Source organism: Dama dama, chromosome 6 (genome assembly GCF_033118175.1).
Source record: "Dama dama isolate Ldn47 chromosome 6, ASM3311817v1, whole genome shotgun sequence".
Taxonomy (NCBI): Eukaryota; Metazoa; Chordata; class Mammalia; order Artiodactyla; family Cervidae; genus Dama; species Dama dama.
In genome coordinates, this window is record NC_083686.1 from 38,307,122 (window position 1) to 38,325,637 (window position 18,516).

The 18,516-nt window shown below is 35.8% G+C and overlaps 1 protein-coding gene across 1 annotated transcript in view; it reads right to left on the reverse strand.

Moving 5' to 3' along the window:
• The window catches only part of ADGRL3 (adhesion G protein-coupled receptor L3), a 927,638-nt gene that overhangs the window by 288,690 nt on the left and 620,432 nt on the right, over positions 1 to 18,516 (reverse strand). Inside the window, exon 7 of the mRNA XM_061145874.1 lies at positions 14,738 to 15,538. Within this exon, the coding sequence (XP_061001857.1) occupies positions 14,738 to 15,538 (801 nt within the window). The remainder of the gene's footprint in view (positions 1 to 14,737; positions 15,539 to 18,516) is intronic.

Consider the following 18,516-nt stretch of genomic DNA (forward strand, 5'->3'; position numbering starts at 1 on the left):
TGTATTAGGCTACTGTTCTTTTCTGTCAACACACAGGTAGTAATTCTATGAGGACACAAAACAGGGTCATTTAATCAAAACAAAGTGATGCATTTCACTGCCAGAACAGCCTTAGTTCAGAGAGAAGGTAGATAGTATATCTTGCTCCACGGATGCTTAATGCATTAAAATAACATTCCTGCTAAGATACCAATTTTATTTACACCTTAGGGAATCTAAAGTAGTGATATATTTTTTCAAACCCAGAATCACTTTTTAAAAATACTGTCCCCAGATCTCACTTAACACTGAATCAACATCTTAGGGCTGTGATTTGAGAGAGGAAATCTGCATTTTAATGTGTTCCCTTAGTGATTTATATAGCTTCTTTCAGACAGGGGATTGGGAAACACTTATAGGCAATCAGAAATTTAGAAAGCAAAAAAATTAAAAAAAAAATAGTGTAATATTTTTATTATATTTTGTAATATATACTACCCTAGCTTATATAATTGAGGGATTATGGCCTATATAGTAGTTCTCAAATTTAGCAGCCTGTTAAAAATAGGTTACTGAGTTCACCCCCAGATTTTCTGATTTGAAAATTTGGGGTGAAACCTGAGAACTTGCATTTTAAAAAATTTCTGTTGGACTATGCTTTGAGATCCATTATGCTATATAACTTAGGAATCACTTGCCTGTAACCTACTTGCAAATACTGAAATTTTATTATACAAAGAAATGTAAAAAGAGGCTTTAATTCATCAGAGTATTTAAACTCACTGATCTCTAGAACAAAATTATCTATCTTCCAAAATAATTACATAAAACTGCAGCAAAACATTATAATAGTTTATCAATAGTTTTTAATATAATTACACAAAGATAACAACCATTAGTGCTTCTCAGTCATCTAAAGTATTTCTTGGATATCTTATTTTAATGGAACTGTGATGTTGGAGAAGATCTTGAAAGTCCCTTGGACTGCAAGGAGATCCAACCAGTCCATCCTAAAGGAAATCAGTCCTGAATATTCATTGGAAGGACTGATGCTGAAGCTGAAACTCCAATACTTTGGCCACCTGATGTGAAGAACTGACTCATTTGAAAATACCCTGATGCTGGGAAAGATTGAAGGAGGGAGGAAAAGGGGACGACGACAGAGGATGAGATGGTTGGATGGCATCACCGACTCAATGGGCATGAGTTTGAGTAAACTCTGGGAGTTGGTGACGGACAGAGGGGCCTGGTAAGCTGCAGTCCATGGGGTCACAAAGAGTTGGTCACAACCGATCAACTGAACTGAACTAACAGTCAATATTCAATAAACGTACTCATTTTCTACTTCTTAGAAAATATAAGCATGCTGTTCTTGTTTACTTGCTAAATTGTGTTCAACTCTTTTGTGACCCATTGGACTATAGTCTGCCAGCCTCTTCTGTCCATGGAAGTTCCCAGGGAAGAATACTGGAGTGAGTTGCCACTTCCTTCTCCAGGGGATCTTCCCAACCCAGGGACTGAACCTGTGACTCCTGCATTGACAGGCAGATTCTTTACCAGTGAGTCATCTAGGAAGCCCACAAAAAGGGGACAGTTGTATACATAAGAAAATAATACTGAATGTCATAGATGAGCAAATTAACCTGCCTTCCTGTCAAAGCTAAAAGTAAAATATTTAAGTTGCATCTCTGATTAGGAAGGTTGACTCTTTTATTCAATTTCAATGCTGGTACACTTAAATACATGGTTCTCTTTTTATATTTTTCCCTTTTCAATTTTAATCTTTATAAACAACTGGTGAAAACTGGTGGTTTAAAAAGTTTAAAAGTCAAAATCAACAGAAAGTACCACTAAACCAAATGTCTCAGTAATCAAGGGGTAGAGGTAAAGTTTCTAGGAATACCCAATACTTTCAAGAACTACAAATTTTCTTCTATAACAAAGGGAAGAAAAAAAGCTAGACATTGAGTAAGGCTCCCCCATTTCAGTTTCATTCTCTCAAGAATATTTTGGCAGTTTCTTGTTTGTGTGTCCTAGTCACAAGTGGGTGAGAATCAGTTAGTTGGGCAATTGTCCTGAACACAACTAGAAGGCCTTTTAATATCTCATCATAGACTTCTAAAGATCATTATATTCCAATAATGTGCAATATTAATTTTAAGAAATGTGTTTCATATATTTTGAAGACTGAACATATTCACTACAGAAATTTGGAGAATCCCAGCTCAAATCTGAACCAATAAGAAATTAACTGGTTAAGACTTTGTGCTCCCAACACAGGGTACATGGGTTTGATCCCTGGTGGAGGAAGATCCTGCAAGCCTCATGGCAAGGCCAAATAAAAAGAATTAACTATCATTAAAACTTTGGAGTCTATGCTTGTGAGTAACTGTACTATATATAATGAGTAGGTTTATTCCACATAAAGCATTTTTAAAAGCTTTGTATAAAATTTTTCAAACAAAAATGAAAGTAGAAAAATGTATAATGACCTAAATTCCAAATCATTTAAACACGCTTTAAAAAGAATTAGCAATACATAATGAACAGTTCTCATATCATTAAATATTCTTATACCACAATACTTTTGTAGTGGTATCATTTAGGCACTTAATAAGTGTTCTAGTACTTGCATATAAGTTTAATGGGAAAGTACAAATCAATATATGTTTGGGGGAAAAGTTCTCATGTAAATGATTTACACAGGAATAACTATGGAACTCTTTTTTAATACAAAGGAATTGTATCACAGTTATTACACTCAATTTACATGAATTCATGTAGTTCTGTTATGTAATTAAATTACTGTAAAATTATACTTTGTAAAGGTACCATTTATTATGTACACTATACATTACACTATAACATATAACGCTATCTCTGTACTTTGTAGGGATATATATTTTTTTAAAACCTCAATATATTTTATAAACTACTACAGGAGATTCAAAATAGGTTTGGTAATATTTAATTTTACTTTAATAGATGGTTTTAGACTCTAACCCAATATACCTTTCAACTCCACTAGATAATTATTTTTTTTAAATTCCTTATGTGATATTCTGTCCTGAAATACAATACTTTTCTGGCACAAATCTCTTCTGACTAACTCAGCTTTTTCTATTGTAACTCAGAGAATTAAAACCTCAACCTTCATTCACATGTAAATCCTCTAGTTCCCTGTTTGGTTTAGAAAATTTTATATTTTCCATGCTTTCAAAAACTGGGCATTTGAGCTTATGGCATGGCATTGCAAGTTCTTAACTCGAACATGATCAACCAACTCAGTCATCCTGTTCAGTCCCTGAAGTATTTTGCCATGATCCTGACAGCTTAAAAATTATTATTATACTAAAAGTTGTTATAAGAATACAGAATATATGGCAGGTTAGAATGTACGGCAGGTTAATCTATTCATACTCAGGGGAAAATTCAGTGAAGGTGATATAAAATAAATTTGAAGCAATTAAATCTTAAGAATTGTTTAATATGCACAGTGGCTGAAACACATGAGTTACCATAATAAGTCACACTCAATTAAAATTTCAGAGTAAAATTTCCTTTTCTGACAAGAAAGAGCTTCTTTTACTAACAGTGCAATGATTTCTGAGAAAGAGTTACAGGAGTTAAAGGCTGTTGGTGCTTGGGAAACTGTAATCCTAGCTTCTTTGAGATACTATAGCCAGCGTGAAACCAGATGGATGATATTACTAGAAAGAGTAAATCTCAGGATAAGATTTTTTCTTATTTATCATTTCATGGGTACCAGTACCTGACTTGGTATATTTCTTTCTAAGGTATAACTGATCACATAATGCTTCCCTCTACCTTCAACACTGACCTGGTGACTGAGATGGTAAATAATCTGCCTGCAACGCAGGAGACCTGGGTTCGAGCCCTGGTTTGGGAAGATCCAAGGAGAAGGGAACTGTTACACCTACTCCAGTATTCTTGCCTGGAGTATTTCATGGACAGAGGAGCCTGGGGGCTTACAGTGCATGGGGTTGCAAAGAGTTGACTGAACTACTAACACTTTCACTTTTCAACACTGACCAGGGCTTTTATAATCTTTGGTGCCAGTGAAGATAGATGTCACATTCATATCTCCTATTCCAACTGCTTATTAGTCACCTGGGCAACCTCAAACAAATCTTGCTCTCTTAGGACAAAAGTAAGAAAGTTTCCAGAAGCAAATCTAAAAGTTGATTTGCTAGTTTTTGTGTGTGTTAGTAGGTCAGTCGTGTCTGACTCTTTGAGACCTGGTGGACTGTAACTGCCAGGCTCTTCTGTCCATGGAATTCCCCAAACAGTACTGGAATGGGTTGCCATTCCCTTCTCCAGGGTATCTTCCCGACCCAGGGATCAATCCTGGGTCTCCTGCATTGCAGGCAGATTCCTTACCATCTGAGCCACCAGGGAAACCCCTTGCTAGTATATAAGGAATCACTTAGACATGGGCTCTACTAAACGCATGCTCGGTCACTCAGTCTTACCTGACTCTTTTGCAACCTCATGGACTGTAGCCCACCAGGCTCCTCTGTCCATGGGATTTCCCAGGCAAGAATGCTGGAGTGGGTTGTCACTGCTTCCTTCAGGGATCTCCCTGACTCAGGGATCCAACCTGTGTCTCCTGCATTGGCAGGCAGATTCTTTACCATCTAAGTCAACTGGGAAGCTCCACGGGCTCTAGTCAATATTGCCGAGTTGCCCTCAAGAGTGGTTAACAACAATTTATATTTCAACCAGCAAGGCATAAGTACACCAAATTTTGTCTTTAATTTTATCTTTAACCACTTGAGGTTATTTCTTATACCAATCTTGGAAAAATAACATTTTAAAATTCATGCTCTTTCCCCACTTTCTTCTTGAAGTAAAAGAACCATTCATTTCTCATCCATTTATTTTTAGGAGAAAAATGGTTATTTCCCCCATTTCTTGCCTCATCACCTCCTTTCTTTTGTTTCTTCATGTTTCCCCCATTTTACTAATCTTGCTCATAGATAGTAACCATAAAAGTATTGCTAGCAAAACATCTAGATTAAGAAAATGGAATTAATATAAGTAAAATTAAATCTAATAAAGAGCCAGTCCCCAAATCTCTAAAGTCTTTTAAATTGCTCAGAATTTCTGCAAGTTTCTAAGTCTTCTAATCCTTCAATAATTAAATCTGTTTCTTCAAGCATTTCTAAGAAGACACACACATATGCACACACACACACACACAGAAAAACCATACACCATTATATCACATTCTACTGTATATTTGTGTGCATTACAATTTTCTCATTGCAAATACGGTGTCTCAGCTTCATGATTTACTTAAATAAACCTGGGCTTCTTTAAAGTTCACATCTACGTTCACAAACTGGGTTTCTCCAGACAGACGACTTTACATTTCTGCGTCTTAGTTTTCACATCTGTACTTCACAGTATTGTTTTAAGTGTTAAGGCATGTATGTGAAACCTAGTGCAATGTGATGGGATGGCAGGTGCTTCTTTTAGAAAACAGAAGTGTTCTGGAATGATCTCTCCAATTCTCCAAATCTCTCTCCAGAAACACCTGTAGCTCCTCCATCCTACACCTTCTTCCTGACAAGCCCATGGCATCTCAATTTTCGGAGAGCAGATCTCAGCCAGGTGGGCAGAGTTCACGGGAAAGCAGCAGAGGCTGCTTGCTCTTATCCTTCAGGCAAATGAAACCAGAGACCAAGGCGAGGAAGGTCTGCCTGTCTGACAGCGGCCCTGTGGTCCTACGCTGATACTGCTTGCCAAGCGCTGGGGCAAGGCAGATGCCAAGGAAGGCTCTACCCCGCTGCACGGACAGCAGACCCAGGGCCCCGTTCACTGGGCGCTTTCTAACACTAGCTGCTGTGTGCTTGTCCTTATTCTAAACGAGCTAGATGTGGCCTTGCCGCTTTGCATTTGCTACTTCACTTTACCAGCTTTACTTATATTCTATGTACTACCTCCACACTGCCTTCCTGCTTTCCCCTTGCTCCTTAACCATGGCACCTGTTTCCTTTTTAATTACCAACGGAGGCAACGCGACACAGTGGAAAGTCGGACAGTTAATACTTTAACTGCAACTCTGGACTATGCATGTGACATTTGAGTTATTTACTGTCTCTGATCCTAAATTTCCTTAACTGGAAATGAAGCTAATGCTTTTTTGCAAGATTTTTGTTAGGATTAAATTAGATAATCTATGTAAAAGGCCAGAAAATAAAATACTCAAAAAATAGTAGCTAATCAGTAACACTGTTCTCTGACACACCGTCCCCCTTTCTCTTTTTGGTTCTTCTTCTAAGTTTTCCCTATTCTGTAAACTCCACGAGGGCAGGGTAAATGCTGGCCTGTTCAACAGTGGTAACCACAGAGCATACCTCAGCTACCTAAAGACATGTGTCTTGAAGGATGAAAGGAAAGAAGGAAGGGAGGAAGAAGAGAGAAAGGGGAAGAAACAACCTATTAATCATTGGACTTCCGAATTAAGCCCAGTTAAGAGGCGAGAGAAACCGCGCCCGTGACAAGGTCTGGGTTCAAGAAGCTGGCATGCAAAGGCGTCCGGACCTCCAGGGGTTTCTCGGGACCGCCCCACCATCCACTCCCAGGCCTTCGTCCTTTCATCTTCTGATGCTTTCATCTTCTGATGCTTGGCGTTCTTCTATGTTCCCTAACAACTAGTCTGACTCTTACCTAAAATCCCTCCTTGAAACCTTTGCATGGCAGCAACACAGTCCCTGGGGGCACATGGGTCCCAATAAACAGGCCTATCTATCCCATAAGCAAAAAGTAGATAAGAGTCCATTACGAGATTGAGAAGATTCCTTAGGGTGTGATCAGGAGGGAATTCATGAGACCTCTGACCCTTCCGCCTGGGGCTGAACTTCCCAAGATAAGGTTTGTAGATGGCTTTTCACAGTTGACTAGCTGCTGCCATTGAATTGTTTAAAAGTTATGTGTAGGTATTGACTGTTCTGGAAAGTTATTTATGATGTAACCCATGATTATGCACCTGGTACAATCTTATCATTCCCCCCTCCTTAAACCTCTTTAAAGGATTATTGGTTTTAGGGTATATAAGCACTGATGTAAAAAAAATAAAGTAGTCTTGATCCTGCACTCAACCAAGATTCGACTCGCTTTCTCTTCTTCGCCGAGGCCACTCATCCGAAGGGAACCCCTGGACTCCAACGGGCTGGACCCCGGCAGCTCCCTGCTGTGGCTTTCTATAGCGGGCTTGATTTTGTGCCTGAATTTCACTTTTCACCTCTATTTTAATATTTTTCAATTCCACTTTCAAGCTTCATCTTCACAAACAGGTTAAGGGATTTATTTTTTTTGTATCAAAATGAAGCATGAATTTTCAGAACTGCTCCCCACTATTATCATTGTTTCTCTAAGATTTATATCAGTGGGCTTCTCTATAAAATATAAAAATCTATTTTTAATATGCACATATGTATACTACATAGCAAAATTTTCATAGATTTTGAAAAGTTTGTTTTAAAAATTTTTAAAGTTTATCATTTTGTATTTTTATTGAACAAAGTGTTTACAAATAAAGTGCGATTTTTTCTCAGAGATAATTCTAAGCCATGAAATCAACAAATACCTAATTTCATGTGCATTTGTATATTTTTGGCAGAAGTTCATTTTTTAACAGTTTTAAAAATCCAAATTCTAAAGCTAAAATAGTTCAGTCACAAGACAGTAGGTAATTTTAATTTGTGTGTTCTTTGGGGTAAGTGGATACATAGAGTTTGGCCAAGGATTTGTACTACTGAAGGGCATGAAGAAAACCAGGAAGAATTATTATTAAAGTACATAATCCATTTGTTTTCAGGGATATCTGACAACATGTCTCATTCCATAAAATTATATAGCATGGTAGATTGTTCCTGTAATTTAGGTATCTTAAATTTTTGGTCATTCATCATTATTATTTGAGAATTTAGCTTTGTGGTGTAGAAGTAGTTATTAAGAAGGAAATATTTTTCTGCTTCAATCTGTATTTTTGCTTGGCAATCCTATTCTGTTTGTTCATTGTCTAAACTTAAAAAAAGAAAGGAAAAATAAAGCAAATGTCAGACTTTACTATGTAATAGAGTCGGTTCTCACTTACCTATGGTAATATGGATAGAAGCAGAGTATTCTAAAGTGGGATCCCTTGATAACCAGAAATCCCATTTTAATCACTACTGCCAACCCTGACAAGATGTGCTAATAATGAACAGCCAAACTGTTTCAGTTCCACCTGTCTGCCCTCTGGTGGACGTGCTAATGAGCAGTGAAATGGTTACAGAAAAGACAGCTGGTCTGAGTGGGAAGCTTATTCACAAGTAAGTCATCTTTTATGACTGTGAGCTACATGTAGAAATAATTTTGATTACTGTTCTAATAATTATACATTTTTCAGGGATGTCACTATGTAGGAAAAAATTAATAAAAATTTTGAACATTTTTATCCCTTGTATCTGTCTCCTTTATTAGGAGGATCACCTCTATGTGGGATGAAAGGCTAACACTGGGTTTGGCTGTAGAAACCCAGTTAAGTTTTGCTTTGTACAGGACTGAGATTTTGATATGAAGAGCCTGAAAAGCAGAGAGTGTCATTCTGGAAAGGTTTAGCCTTCAAATTACAAAGAAGTAAAATATAAAAAATGTAAAAACAAACATAAGAGAATTCAGCTGACATTAAGTGGCAACAGAATAGCTTTTGCAAAACTTGTAAGTTTTGGCTGTGCTCCCTGAAAAGTCACCAGCAGCAATGCCCTTCCGGCAGCAGCTGTCACCAAAAGCAGAGAAGCAGCAGTGGAGAGAAGGCGAGGGGGCGCCTCTGCAGACAGCCAAACAGCTGACGCACAAAAATAAAGACCTGGGTGAAATTAGCAACAAGTAGCTGACTATTTTTTCCTTCTGTAAAGTTCACTCAGCTACTGAGATTTACATCAATTAAACTTTAGAGACAGTGTGGCATCTTGACTGGAACCATGAAGCAATCGCAACCTATATGCTGAGGGCAAGTTTGATTTAACATCCCACTACTTCCAGGCTCTATTTTGTGACTAGGATGCCACATATTTAAATAAACCGTCCAGGAAGCAGATTCAGCTACCTATTAAGCACGTGACAGCTTCAAAATGTTCAAGATTCTCTGCCCAGCATTCACATTACTCAGCTGTCAAAGTAAAGAGCTCAGATATATGATGTGAAAATTACATTTTAACGAGGTGTCATGTGTGTTTAAAGTTCTTATTCATCACTACATAGCCACAGCCTTTACTGGAGACACAAATGCACTTAATTAGCATATTATAAGGACAGAAGGTTCACCTTATCTGCATTATTAAACTGTTATGTGTAGGCTTTTTGTTGTTTTAGAATCTACTATCTTCAGCATATACAAAATGACTACATTTACATAATCTAAAATGGTTTTCAAAATTTGGATTGCATTTGGGAAGCAAAAGAGCAGGCACTAGACAGTAGCTACATGTTGTCGTCTGATGTTCATACTGACTGCCTGGTATGTTTCACTAAATCTCAACCAATAGGGTTGTAGATCTGTTAGATGTCCCAATTTTAAGAATTTTGGCATTGGCCTTCTCTGAATATTCTTATTATCAACCTGTGCATATTTCTTCTTTCTTCAGGATGAAATAGTGGAAAATATTTGTATATTTGACAAAGAACATTGAGATTGTTCGGTTGACAGTTTAGAGACAAAATGAGAGAGTAAAAGATAATACCTCACATCTCTTTTTTATTAATGAATTATGAACTTAGCACAAGGTGATTTGAGAGGAAGAACTCCAAGAGTAAAAGTCATTCAACAGCAGTAAACTAAGGACAAGTAAAGTAACTACTTGATTCCCTCACACCAGACATATGAAGATATCAGGTAGAATTTTAGAATCATGATGGCAACATGAGAATCACTCAAATAACATGTGAAATAGCTAAGTACTGTTTGGAAGTTTTAAAAGTATATCTTACAAAAGATAGCCATTGAAGGCAATGATGAATGCATAATTTATCATATTTTATAAGAGAGGAAAAAAGCTCAGTTAAAAGTACATTTTAGGAAAATTGTAGATTTGCTAGTCCTTGGCGCAGGGAAAAAAAAAAAAAGCAATTTCATATATTTACTTTACAGCTCAGGTGGTAATGCTTACAAGCATTTTAGATACTGGTGTCCAAAACTTAACCACCTATTCTGCAGACAAAATATATTTTCAAAGAAACACACTTATTCACTTGAATACACAGGTGCACTCAATGGATTACATTTTCCATTTTCTCTAAGCTGAAAAGATTCATGCAATTCATCAATGGGAAAATCTGAGATGTTCTGAAAACAAAATCCATTGAACAGTTGCTCACTTTCTTTCCCATTGTAAAACTATTGAGTAATTCTATAATAACTTCTAGAAGAAAATGCACTAGGTGCTGTAACGTGCTTCGGCACTTCTTACCACACCAACCTTCCTTTATATTACCAAATATCACTACGATCTGAGTGAAGATAAGAAGTAAGTGTGTGTGGTGGGTGGGGAATAACTGGGGTGACTTCCAGATAATAACTTCCAGATCATAGGAGTGCATGGCCAACAGTGAAGGGGACTACCCGAGAAGCATATGTATAATCTTAATAAAATACATTTTTGGACTATTACTCCAATTACCATAATATTCTGAATAATATGATATAAAATATGTATGTATATATTATAATTTATTGATTTATTTCTTAAATTATTCAGCAAATCTTCATAGACTATATGATTTCACCACTGAAAACTGAAACACTTTTTCTGGAGAGCAGATCTATGGTAATTATCTAATCATGAGATCTACAAATTAGATTGCCATCTGGAGGGTGCCTGGCACATGGGGATACTGAGATCACTTCTATCAAGTGAATGAATTTGGACACATTGTTTCAGTAAGCATACTTTCCACTTCTAGTGTCACAGAAGGGACCATGACTTTGAAGTTCATGCTGCATTTTAGTACTTGGTGATTTTTAAGAAAATTATATGAACAGTAGTGCCTTAAGCCCCTCAATTAGATAACATGGATAATAATGTTCCTTGTAGGGTTGGTATGTAGTTTTTTGTTAATTTTGCTATATCTATACATATATCATCGCATTAAAATCTAACAATAAATTTCATGGACTTTAGCCTGCCAGACAACTCTGTCCATGGAATCTCCAAGCCAGAATACTAGAATGGGTAGCCATTCCCTTCTCCAGGGGATCTTCCCAACCCAGGGATTGAACTCAGTTCTCCTGCACTGCAGGCAAATTCTTCATGAATGAACCACCAGGGAAGCTCAATCTTTGGACACAGGTATTATTATTATTATTTTACATTTTATAGTTGAGGTAACTAAGAGCAACAGGCCCACAGTCAAACAAGCACTAGAGGCAGAATTAAAACCCAAGTCCTTTGGCTCCTAGACTCATGTTCAGAAGCAGTATGCTACCTCCATGGATGTTTCACCTGGGGATTTTTATACATCAGGGGAACATATTTGTCTCAACTTCCAATACCCAGATATTTTAATTTACAGAGTAGTTTTTTTGACCCTAAATATTTATAGTAAGTTGGTTCCATACACAGACACAAAAATGTCCATAAAAACAAATCAAAAGGAAATTTCTTTGAAAACTGTCAGTGTAATGTATACTAAAGAAAAATCCTCAGTTGAAACTGTTTTTGAACATTGATACTAGTTGAAATTCTCATATTGATGCATAAAATGTACATATTCTTATTCTCTACTTTTTCTTTCTACCTCTCCACTGTAGTAACATACCAAAGTTCTAGCTTTTTAATTTGAGCATTCATACATGAAAACTGGTCATTTTTCTTGTCATTACATATACAAGTTTAATACAGTTGAAGTCTCACTTTTTGGAAAACAGAAGCAATTTCACTGCCATTTAAAAAGAATGAAAACTGAATTTCCTGGATTAAGTTAGTGATTTGTTTCAAAAGCTGAGCTTTTTCATTTCTCAGTATTTGCCACTTTAATAATATCCTTTTAACAAATATGATAACTATTACAAGTGGGCAAGATGGCTCATAATCTAACTTCTATAAGCAAACACAATAAGTATTAAGCGAGTGGTATAATTTTCCCATGTCCATGATTACAATGAATTATCATGCATAGGGATACATGTATGGGATAAAAATATAATTTTATTAATGTATGCCAGAAATATTTTTGACAAGTCTCTAAATACATGGGGCTATAGTATCATCTTTAAGGATAATTTACAAAAAGTAAGTTAAGAATTTGCTTCAGTCCACTGAGTCAAAATCTGGAATGCTAATTAATTTAAACTTATCTATTAGTCTAAAAAATAATGCATGATTTTACCAATAAATAAAAATAAGGTATATCACTGCCCTTATTTCACTAACATTAAAAGATGACTATGTTACTATGTATCATTTTTTCTAAGGCAATTAGATATTACTTTGGTTATAATTAAAAGTCAAAAAAGGCTAAGAACCACTCAACAATAGAGTTTCCACTGGCAAAATACTCAAGAATATCACAGATCTGAAAGAACTGTCTTCCCAGAATATTTCAGATGCTTAGCTTTTTAACTGAAATTAGGTTTCAGTTAAGGTTTAAGAAACCTTACCTGTACAGAGGTTAGCTAGGTCTAGGAGATTTTTCAGGACTAATAATGAGAAGTTACTTTTGCTGCTATTGAATATTAGGGTTTTTCTTCTATGAAAAGCAATTCAACATATATCAACATGCTGGTCATGGAAAGAACAGCTCTCACTCTTGTAGAAGCTTCTCAGTCATTAGAGAAAATGCCACCCAATTTGACATTCTATCATAGTGAGAAATAGAAAGGCATCCATTCATGCTTTTATCCATTCATTCATTCAGCAAAGAATTATTGAGTCTTTATTATCTTTATGCTATATATTACACTAGGATCTAAGAAGGCAGAAATAATGTTCAGGTGAAAAATAATAAAAAGATAAGTAAAGCAAGATTACTAGCTATATGGCACTTAGACTCTAATTGTATAAGATGATATGTATATAATGAAGTAAGTTAGTAAAGCAAAATGACATGCTAGTAAAAGCATGGTAAAAACAATGCAGAAAATAAGAAACAATAACTTGTAAGAATGGGAAAAAAATGAACTTTGAATTGCTATGTCACTATCAAAATTCAGACTCTTATATCTTAATTTTCCATTATATTTTATCAGAAGGAACAATATTATCACTGTTTCCATTAATTCAAGGAAATGGATGGGGAAACAATGAAAACAGTGAGAAACTTTATTTTTGGGGGCTCCAAAATCACTGCAGATGGTGACTACAGTCATGAAATTAAAAGATGCTTGCTCCTTGGAAGAAAAGCTATGACCAACATAGACAGCATATTAAAAAGCAGCGACATTACTTTGCCAACAAATGTCCATCTAGTCAAAGCTATGGTTTTTCCAGTAGTCATGTATGGATGTGAGAGTTGGACTACAAAGAAAGCTGAGCACCGAAGAATTGATGGTTTTGAACTGTGGTGTTGGAGAAGACTCTTGAGAGTCTCTTAGACTGCAAGGAGATCACACCAGTCTGTCCTAAAGGAAATCAGTCCTGACTATTCATTGGAAGGACTGATGTTGAAGCTGAAACTCCAATACTTTGGCCATCTGATGTGAAGAACTGACTCATAGTAAAAGGCCCTGATGCTGGGAAAGATTGAAGGCAGGAGCAGAAGGGGAAGACAGAGGATGAGATGGTTGGATGCCATTACCGACTCAATGGACATGAGTTTGAGCAAGCTCTGAGAGCTGGTGATGATCAGGGAAGCCTGGCGTTCTGCAGTCCATGGGGTCACAAAGAGTCGGACACACTGAGAGACTGAACTGAACTGAACAATAAAATTGCTAGTTAAAATAATTTAACTTCTAAACTATGATAGATCTGCTCAGTTATGCAACTAAAAATGTAAAAGATGGATCAATTCATGACTATCTTCAAACAATATTAAAAGTAATCAGTATTTCCTAGAGAAGAAAAAGATACTTTTAAAGAAAGGGAGTTGTAAAAAAAATAAATAAATAAAATAAAGAAAGGGAGTTGAAATGTCTTTTTTTTTATTAGCTGAGTTTTGTACTGTTTTTTCTTTAACAATTGAGATCTATTCTTTTATCTGTATCAGTTATGAACCTTTTTCTGTATATATCAATTAGATACACTTATACATATGAACAAACTGACAATATTCCCAGTAGGGGTGGTCATATATGATGCATGCGCTCAGTGAGTTGAATATATTGGTATAGAGCTCCTAAAAAATTATATCAAGCCAACCCTTTGGCATTTTCAAGTAGAGGGCACTTTGTAGGGCATGTCACAATTAATTAGGTGGGATGGCATTCTATTTTTGCAAAGGTTTTGTATAGTTCACTACACACACAGACACACAAACTAACTAGCTGACAATGAAAATGCCCTTCAAAGAAGGGATGAAAGTTGGAGACTAGCTGCACAAAGAAGGAAGAGTTGGATTCTCATGCCTATAAAATTTTTTTTTTTTTACAGTGATTAACAGCAACATTTTTTAGCTAAAAAGAAAATGAAGAACTTTCAAAACACAGGCCAGAAGAAAAACCAGGAGAAAGAAGTCTAATCAAAATATACAATAAACTTACTAAGTTCAAGCTGTAAATAGTTCCCTTTAAAGTACCATCAAAAGTCAAACTTACCCGATCTACTATCCAGAGGTCCAAAATCCAAAGAATATTTCACGACGTGATAGTTATTCCATACATAAAGAAGGTTGTCCCTGGGGTTGTAATCCACAGCTGCTATGTACTGGTATGAATTAGGAAAGGGTACATCCACCAAACTGTCCTTACTTTGGTCAGTGTTGTAAATGTAGTCAATCTTATTTCCCGTGGCCTCATTGTCATCATCCTCATAGACAGATTTGACCACATACAGAATTCCACATATCATGAATGCATTGGAAGCTGACCTTTTATCATATGCAGTATCCCACGTCCCTTCAATCCGTAGGGTGTAAGGGTTCAATTGACTAATGACAATTTTACCATTGTTTTGTTCTGTTGCATAGATTACCCATAGCCCATTCTCGTCCACTGCCAAGTCTATGTCAGACTTGCCTCCCCAACGGTAAGGGGAGGTATCATGGTAATTGGCATTTGCTATGATGGCTTCTCCACTCTTTATCCTAGTCCGCAAATCAAACTTCACTATGTTTCTGGTGCGCTCTTTATTGAAGAACAAAGCTCCATCATACACTACAAATCCCGTGCCATCCACCCTGTGAGGGAGCTTGTAGGTGGTAGTTGGCCTTCCAGCAATGAAGTCATCCTTGGATGAGTACTCAGTCAGGGTATCAGTTCTGTAGGGGGTCCAGGGCATATAATAAATCTTGTCAGAAGCCTGCAGAGGGTCTTTGCACCATGCCCCAGACTGGTGGTCGGATTCAAACAAATGTTCACTCTGGTATACTCCTTTTAGTAGTCCAGGACAAAGAAAAACTGTCAATTGGGAAAGAGTCAAAATAATAAATATATTAATTTACATATTTTGTCATATGTTCTTACTTTTCACCAACTGGAATTCAACTCTAATAAGAAATACCCACCACCACTTAATTATTTTGCTGTATTCTTCGGAGAACGTATTTTTCCACATTAATTTTGACATTTCTTTAGAATCATTCTGATTTGATTTGCTGATGAAATTTGGCCTTTTCATGAGTGGCTGTGCTTTTCTTTGCATTTTACCTTTGCAAGAGTGTTGCAATAATTTTGGATATGCTATCTATATAGACGTGACTTATGTCTGTGTATTCTATAAACATATAACAAATATAAACATTTACATGTGATGGTTTCATATATCTTATTTGAAAGTTATTTAAAACTATTGTTTTCACTCTGATGCTAGTAACTACTCTATACTTATCATTAAGAAGCAAATGAAAATACAATAGTAATTAAAATACATAATAAGGGAAAAGAAAAACTTTGTGATACAGGCCACTGAATCTTACAGAAAATAAGCCCTTAAAGCTGCTACAGCACACACAGAGCATGCAACTCACACAATTAAAAATGAGTGATGGATGAATACTGGAAGGAAAAAGAGAAAGGAAGAAAAAGAAAGGAAAGAAGAAATAAGGGAAGAAGAAAAGGTGAAAAGTTACAGAGAAGAACCCAAGATCTAGATTTTAATCAGTTAAAAATGTCCTGTTAAATACAGTAGAATTGGAACTTAAAAACATGTACCTTTTACTGTTACATGAGAAGAACATTAAAAAAACAAGATTACTTGCTACAATATTTTGCTGCTCATACTTCAGACTGAAAATGGGCAGGAATTGTCTGATTCATTTTATTTTTAATATGATTCAGTAGCACATCATGTGAGTGGTGGTAAGGAAAGCTTGACTGATTCATCTGTAACAATGGGGCTAAAAAGCAATGTTTCCCAAAAGGAGGTCCTTGAAATACCTATTTATATGGTTTAGATAGATAATACACAGAAAAAAAAAAAACAAAACCCCACAAAAACAGGGATTCCTAGCCACATACGCTTAAGAAATATCTAACTAAAATAATATCAAGATTCTAAGTGCTGAGGTACATTAGTGACTCTTCAAGGTAGAAGAGGGGAGTGTGAGCAAATTTCCACAAATTAATTTGATCACAGAACCCTTTCTACAGAGCCTGATGGGATGTAATTTTCTCTTGAACCTGCTATGGGAAACACTGCTCCAATATTTTTGCAGAGCAAACACACTGAAAAATAATCATGCAGTCCACTGTTATGTTTGAAATGATTAGAAGTATGTTGGGAAGGGAAATTAGGAAATCACAAGAAATTTGGAGGTTGACCCGTATTTTAATGATTAAAGTATTATTCTCTTGATATTAGTGATTAGCTCTTTAACAGCAATTTTAAACCTACATCTAAGAGAAAATCTAAGATGAAACTCAACTAGGGTTTGCAGGTTATTAAAAACAAAAGTACATTGTTAAAATGTCCAGTTTCAATTTTGGGAAAATGAGACATTTAGGGGGAAATTTAACTGTCAAAATCTTCCATAGCCAGGATAGAGGGCCATCATCAAATTATACTTAATAATAAAATTCATTATTGGAAGAATTTTTCAGGACTCTAGTATAATGTCTGGGCTTCCCAGGTGATGCTGGTGGTAAAGAACCCACCAACCAATGTGGGAAACATAAGTGACTCAGGTTCAATCCCTGGGTCAGGAAGATCCCCTGGAGGAGGAAATGGCAACTCATTCCATCTTCTTGCCTGGAGAATCTCATGCACAGAGGAGCCTGGCGGGCTACAGTCCATAGGGTCACAAAGAATCAGACACGACTGAAGTGACTTAGCACACACACAATATGATGTCTATAATTATAAAGGATGGACAGGTATTATTGTCAAAATTGTATATAAACTTTATGTTAGTTAATAATCAGCCCTTGCTTACAAAAGCAATTTATTTTAATGTATTTCAGAAAACCATCTCCCCTTTTCCCTTAATAGATAAAAATCAAAAGAACAGGGAATCGCTCCAGAGCTATGGAAAATCATCTAGTATAGAAAATAAAAACAAATCTGAAGCAGTCATTATGCGTCAGAATCTACTGGATTTCTAACTACTCATTTAAAAATAAAGAGGAATAAAATGCATGGTTGAAAACTTTACAGTATTAAACTGTTTTAGGATAAAAATAACCAAACCGGCACTGGTCAGTACAACAGATTAAAGTGAAGTTGAGCAGCAGAAGTAGTAAATAAATTTTCAGAAAATAGATAAAAATTAATAACAATTATTTTAACTAGATGTTAAACTGTTAAATAACTTAGCCTATAAATAGTATATAATTTATGAAAGGTATTTAATTACCTTTTTGTTCCACTTCTATTGGAGAGAGAGAAGTAAAGAGAGAAAGGAGAAAAGAGAATAGATTAATGGTACGATATTGGCCAAGCACTTTTTATTCACCTCTTGCAAACTGAAAGTAAATAATTTATTGCACTCAAACTTGATTTATTGAACATTATGTTTTTCTTAAAAGAACCCATTCCTCTATAAAATTATTTTTTAAGAAACAACCACATTATAAGCTTAAAAATACAGTACAAGCTTGAAAAAAAATAAGGCAAAAGTTAATCAAGCTAAGATTGAATTAACATATCATTCCAAACTATAGACACAGGAAATACAATACTCATAATAATAACACAAGGATTTTCTATTTGAAAGATAGGTTGGTAATTATACACAGAAAGCTTTCAGATAGTGTGGATAGTCTCATTTATTAATTATTGTTTATACCACAACTTAACAAAATAGTCTTGCTTTTTACCCATCTCAAGAATTGATCTCTTTGGAAGAAACTACTTTGTAACTAATCTCTTAGGGCCTAATATTTTCTATAGTTAATGAGAAATGTACCTTGTGAGGTGACCCATTAAAGGGAAATGCTGT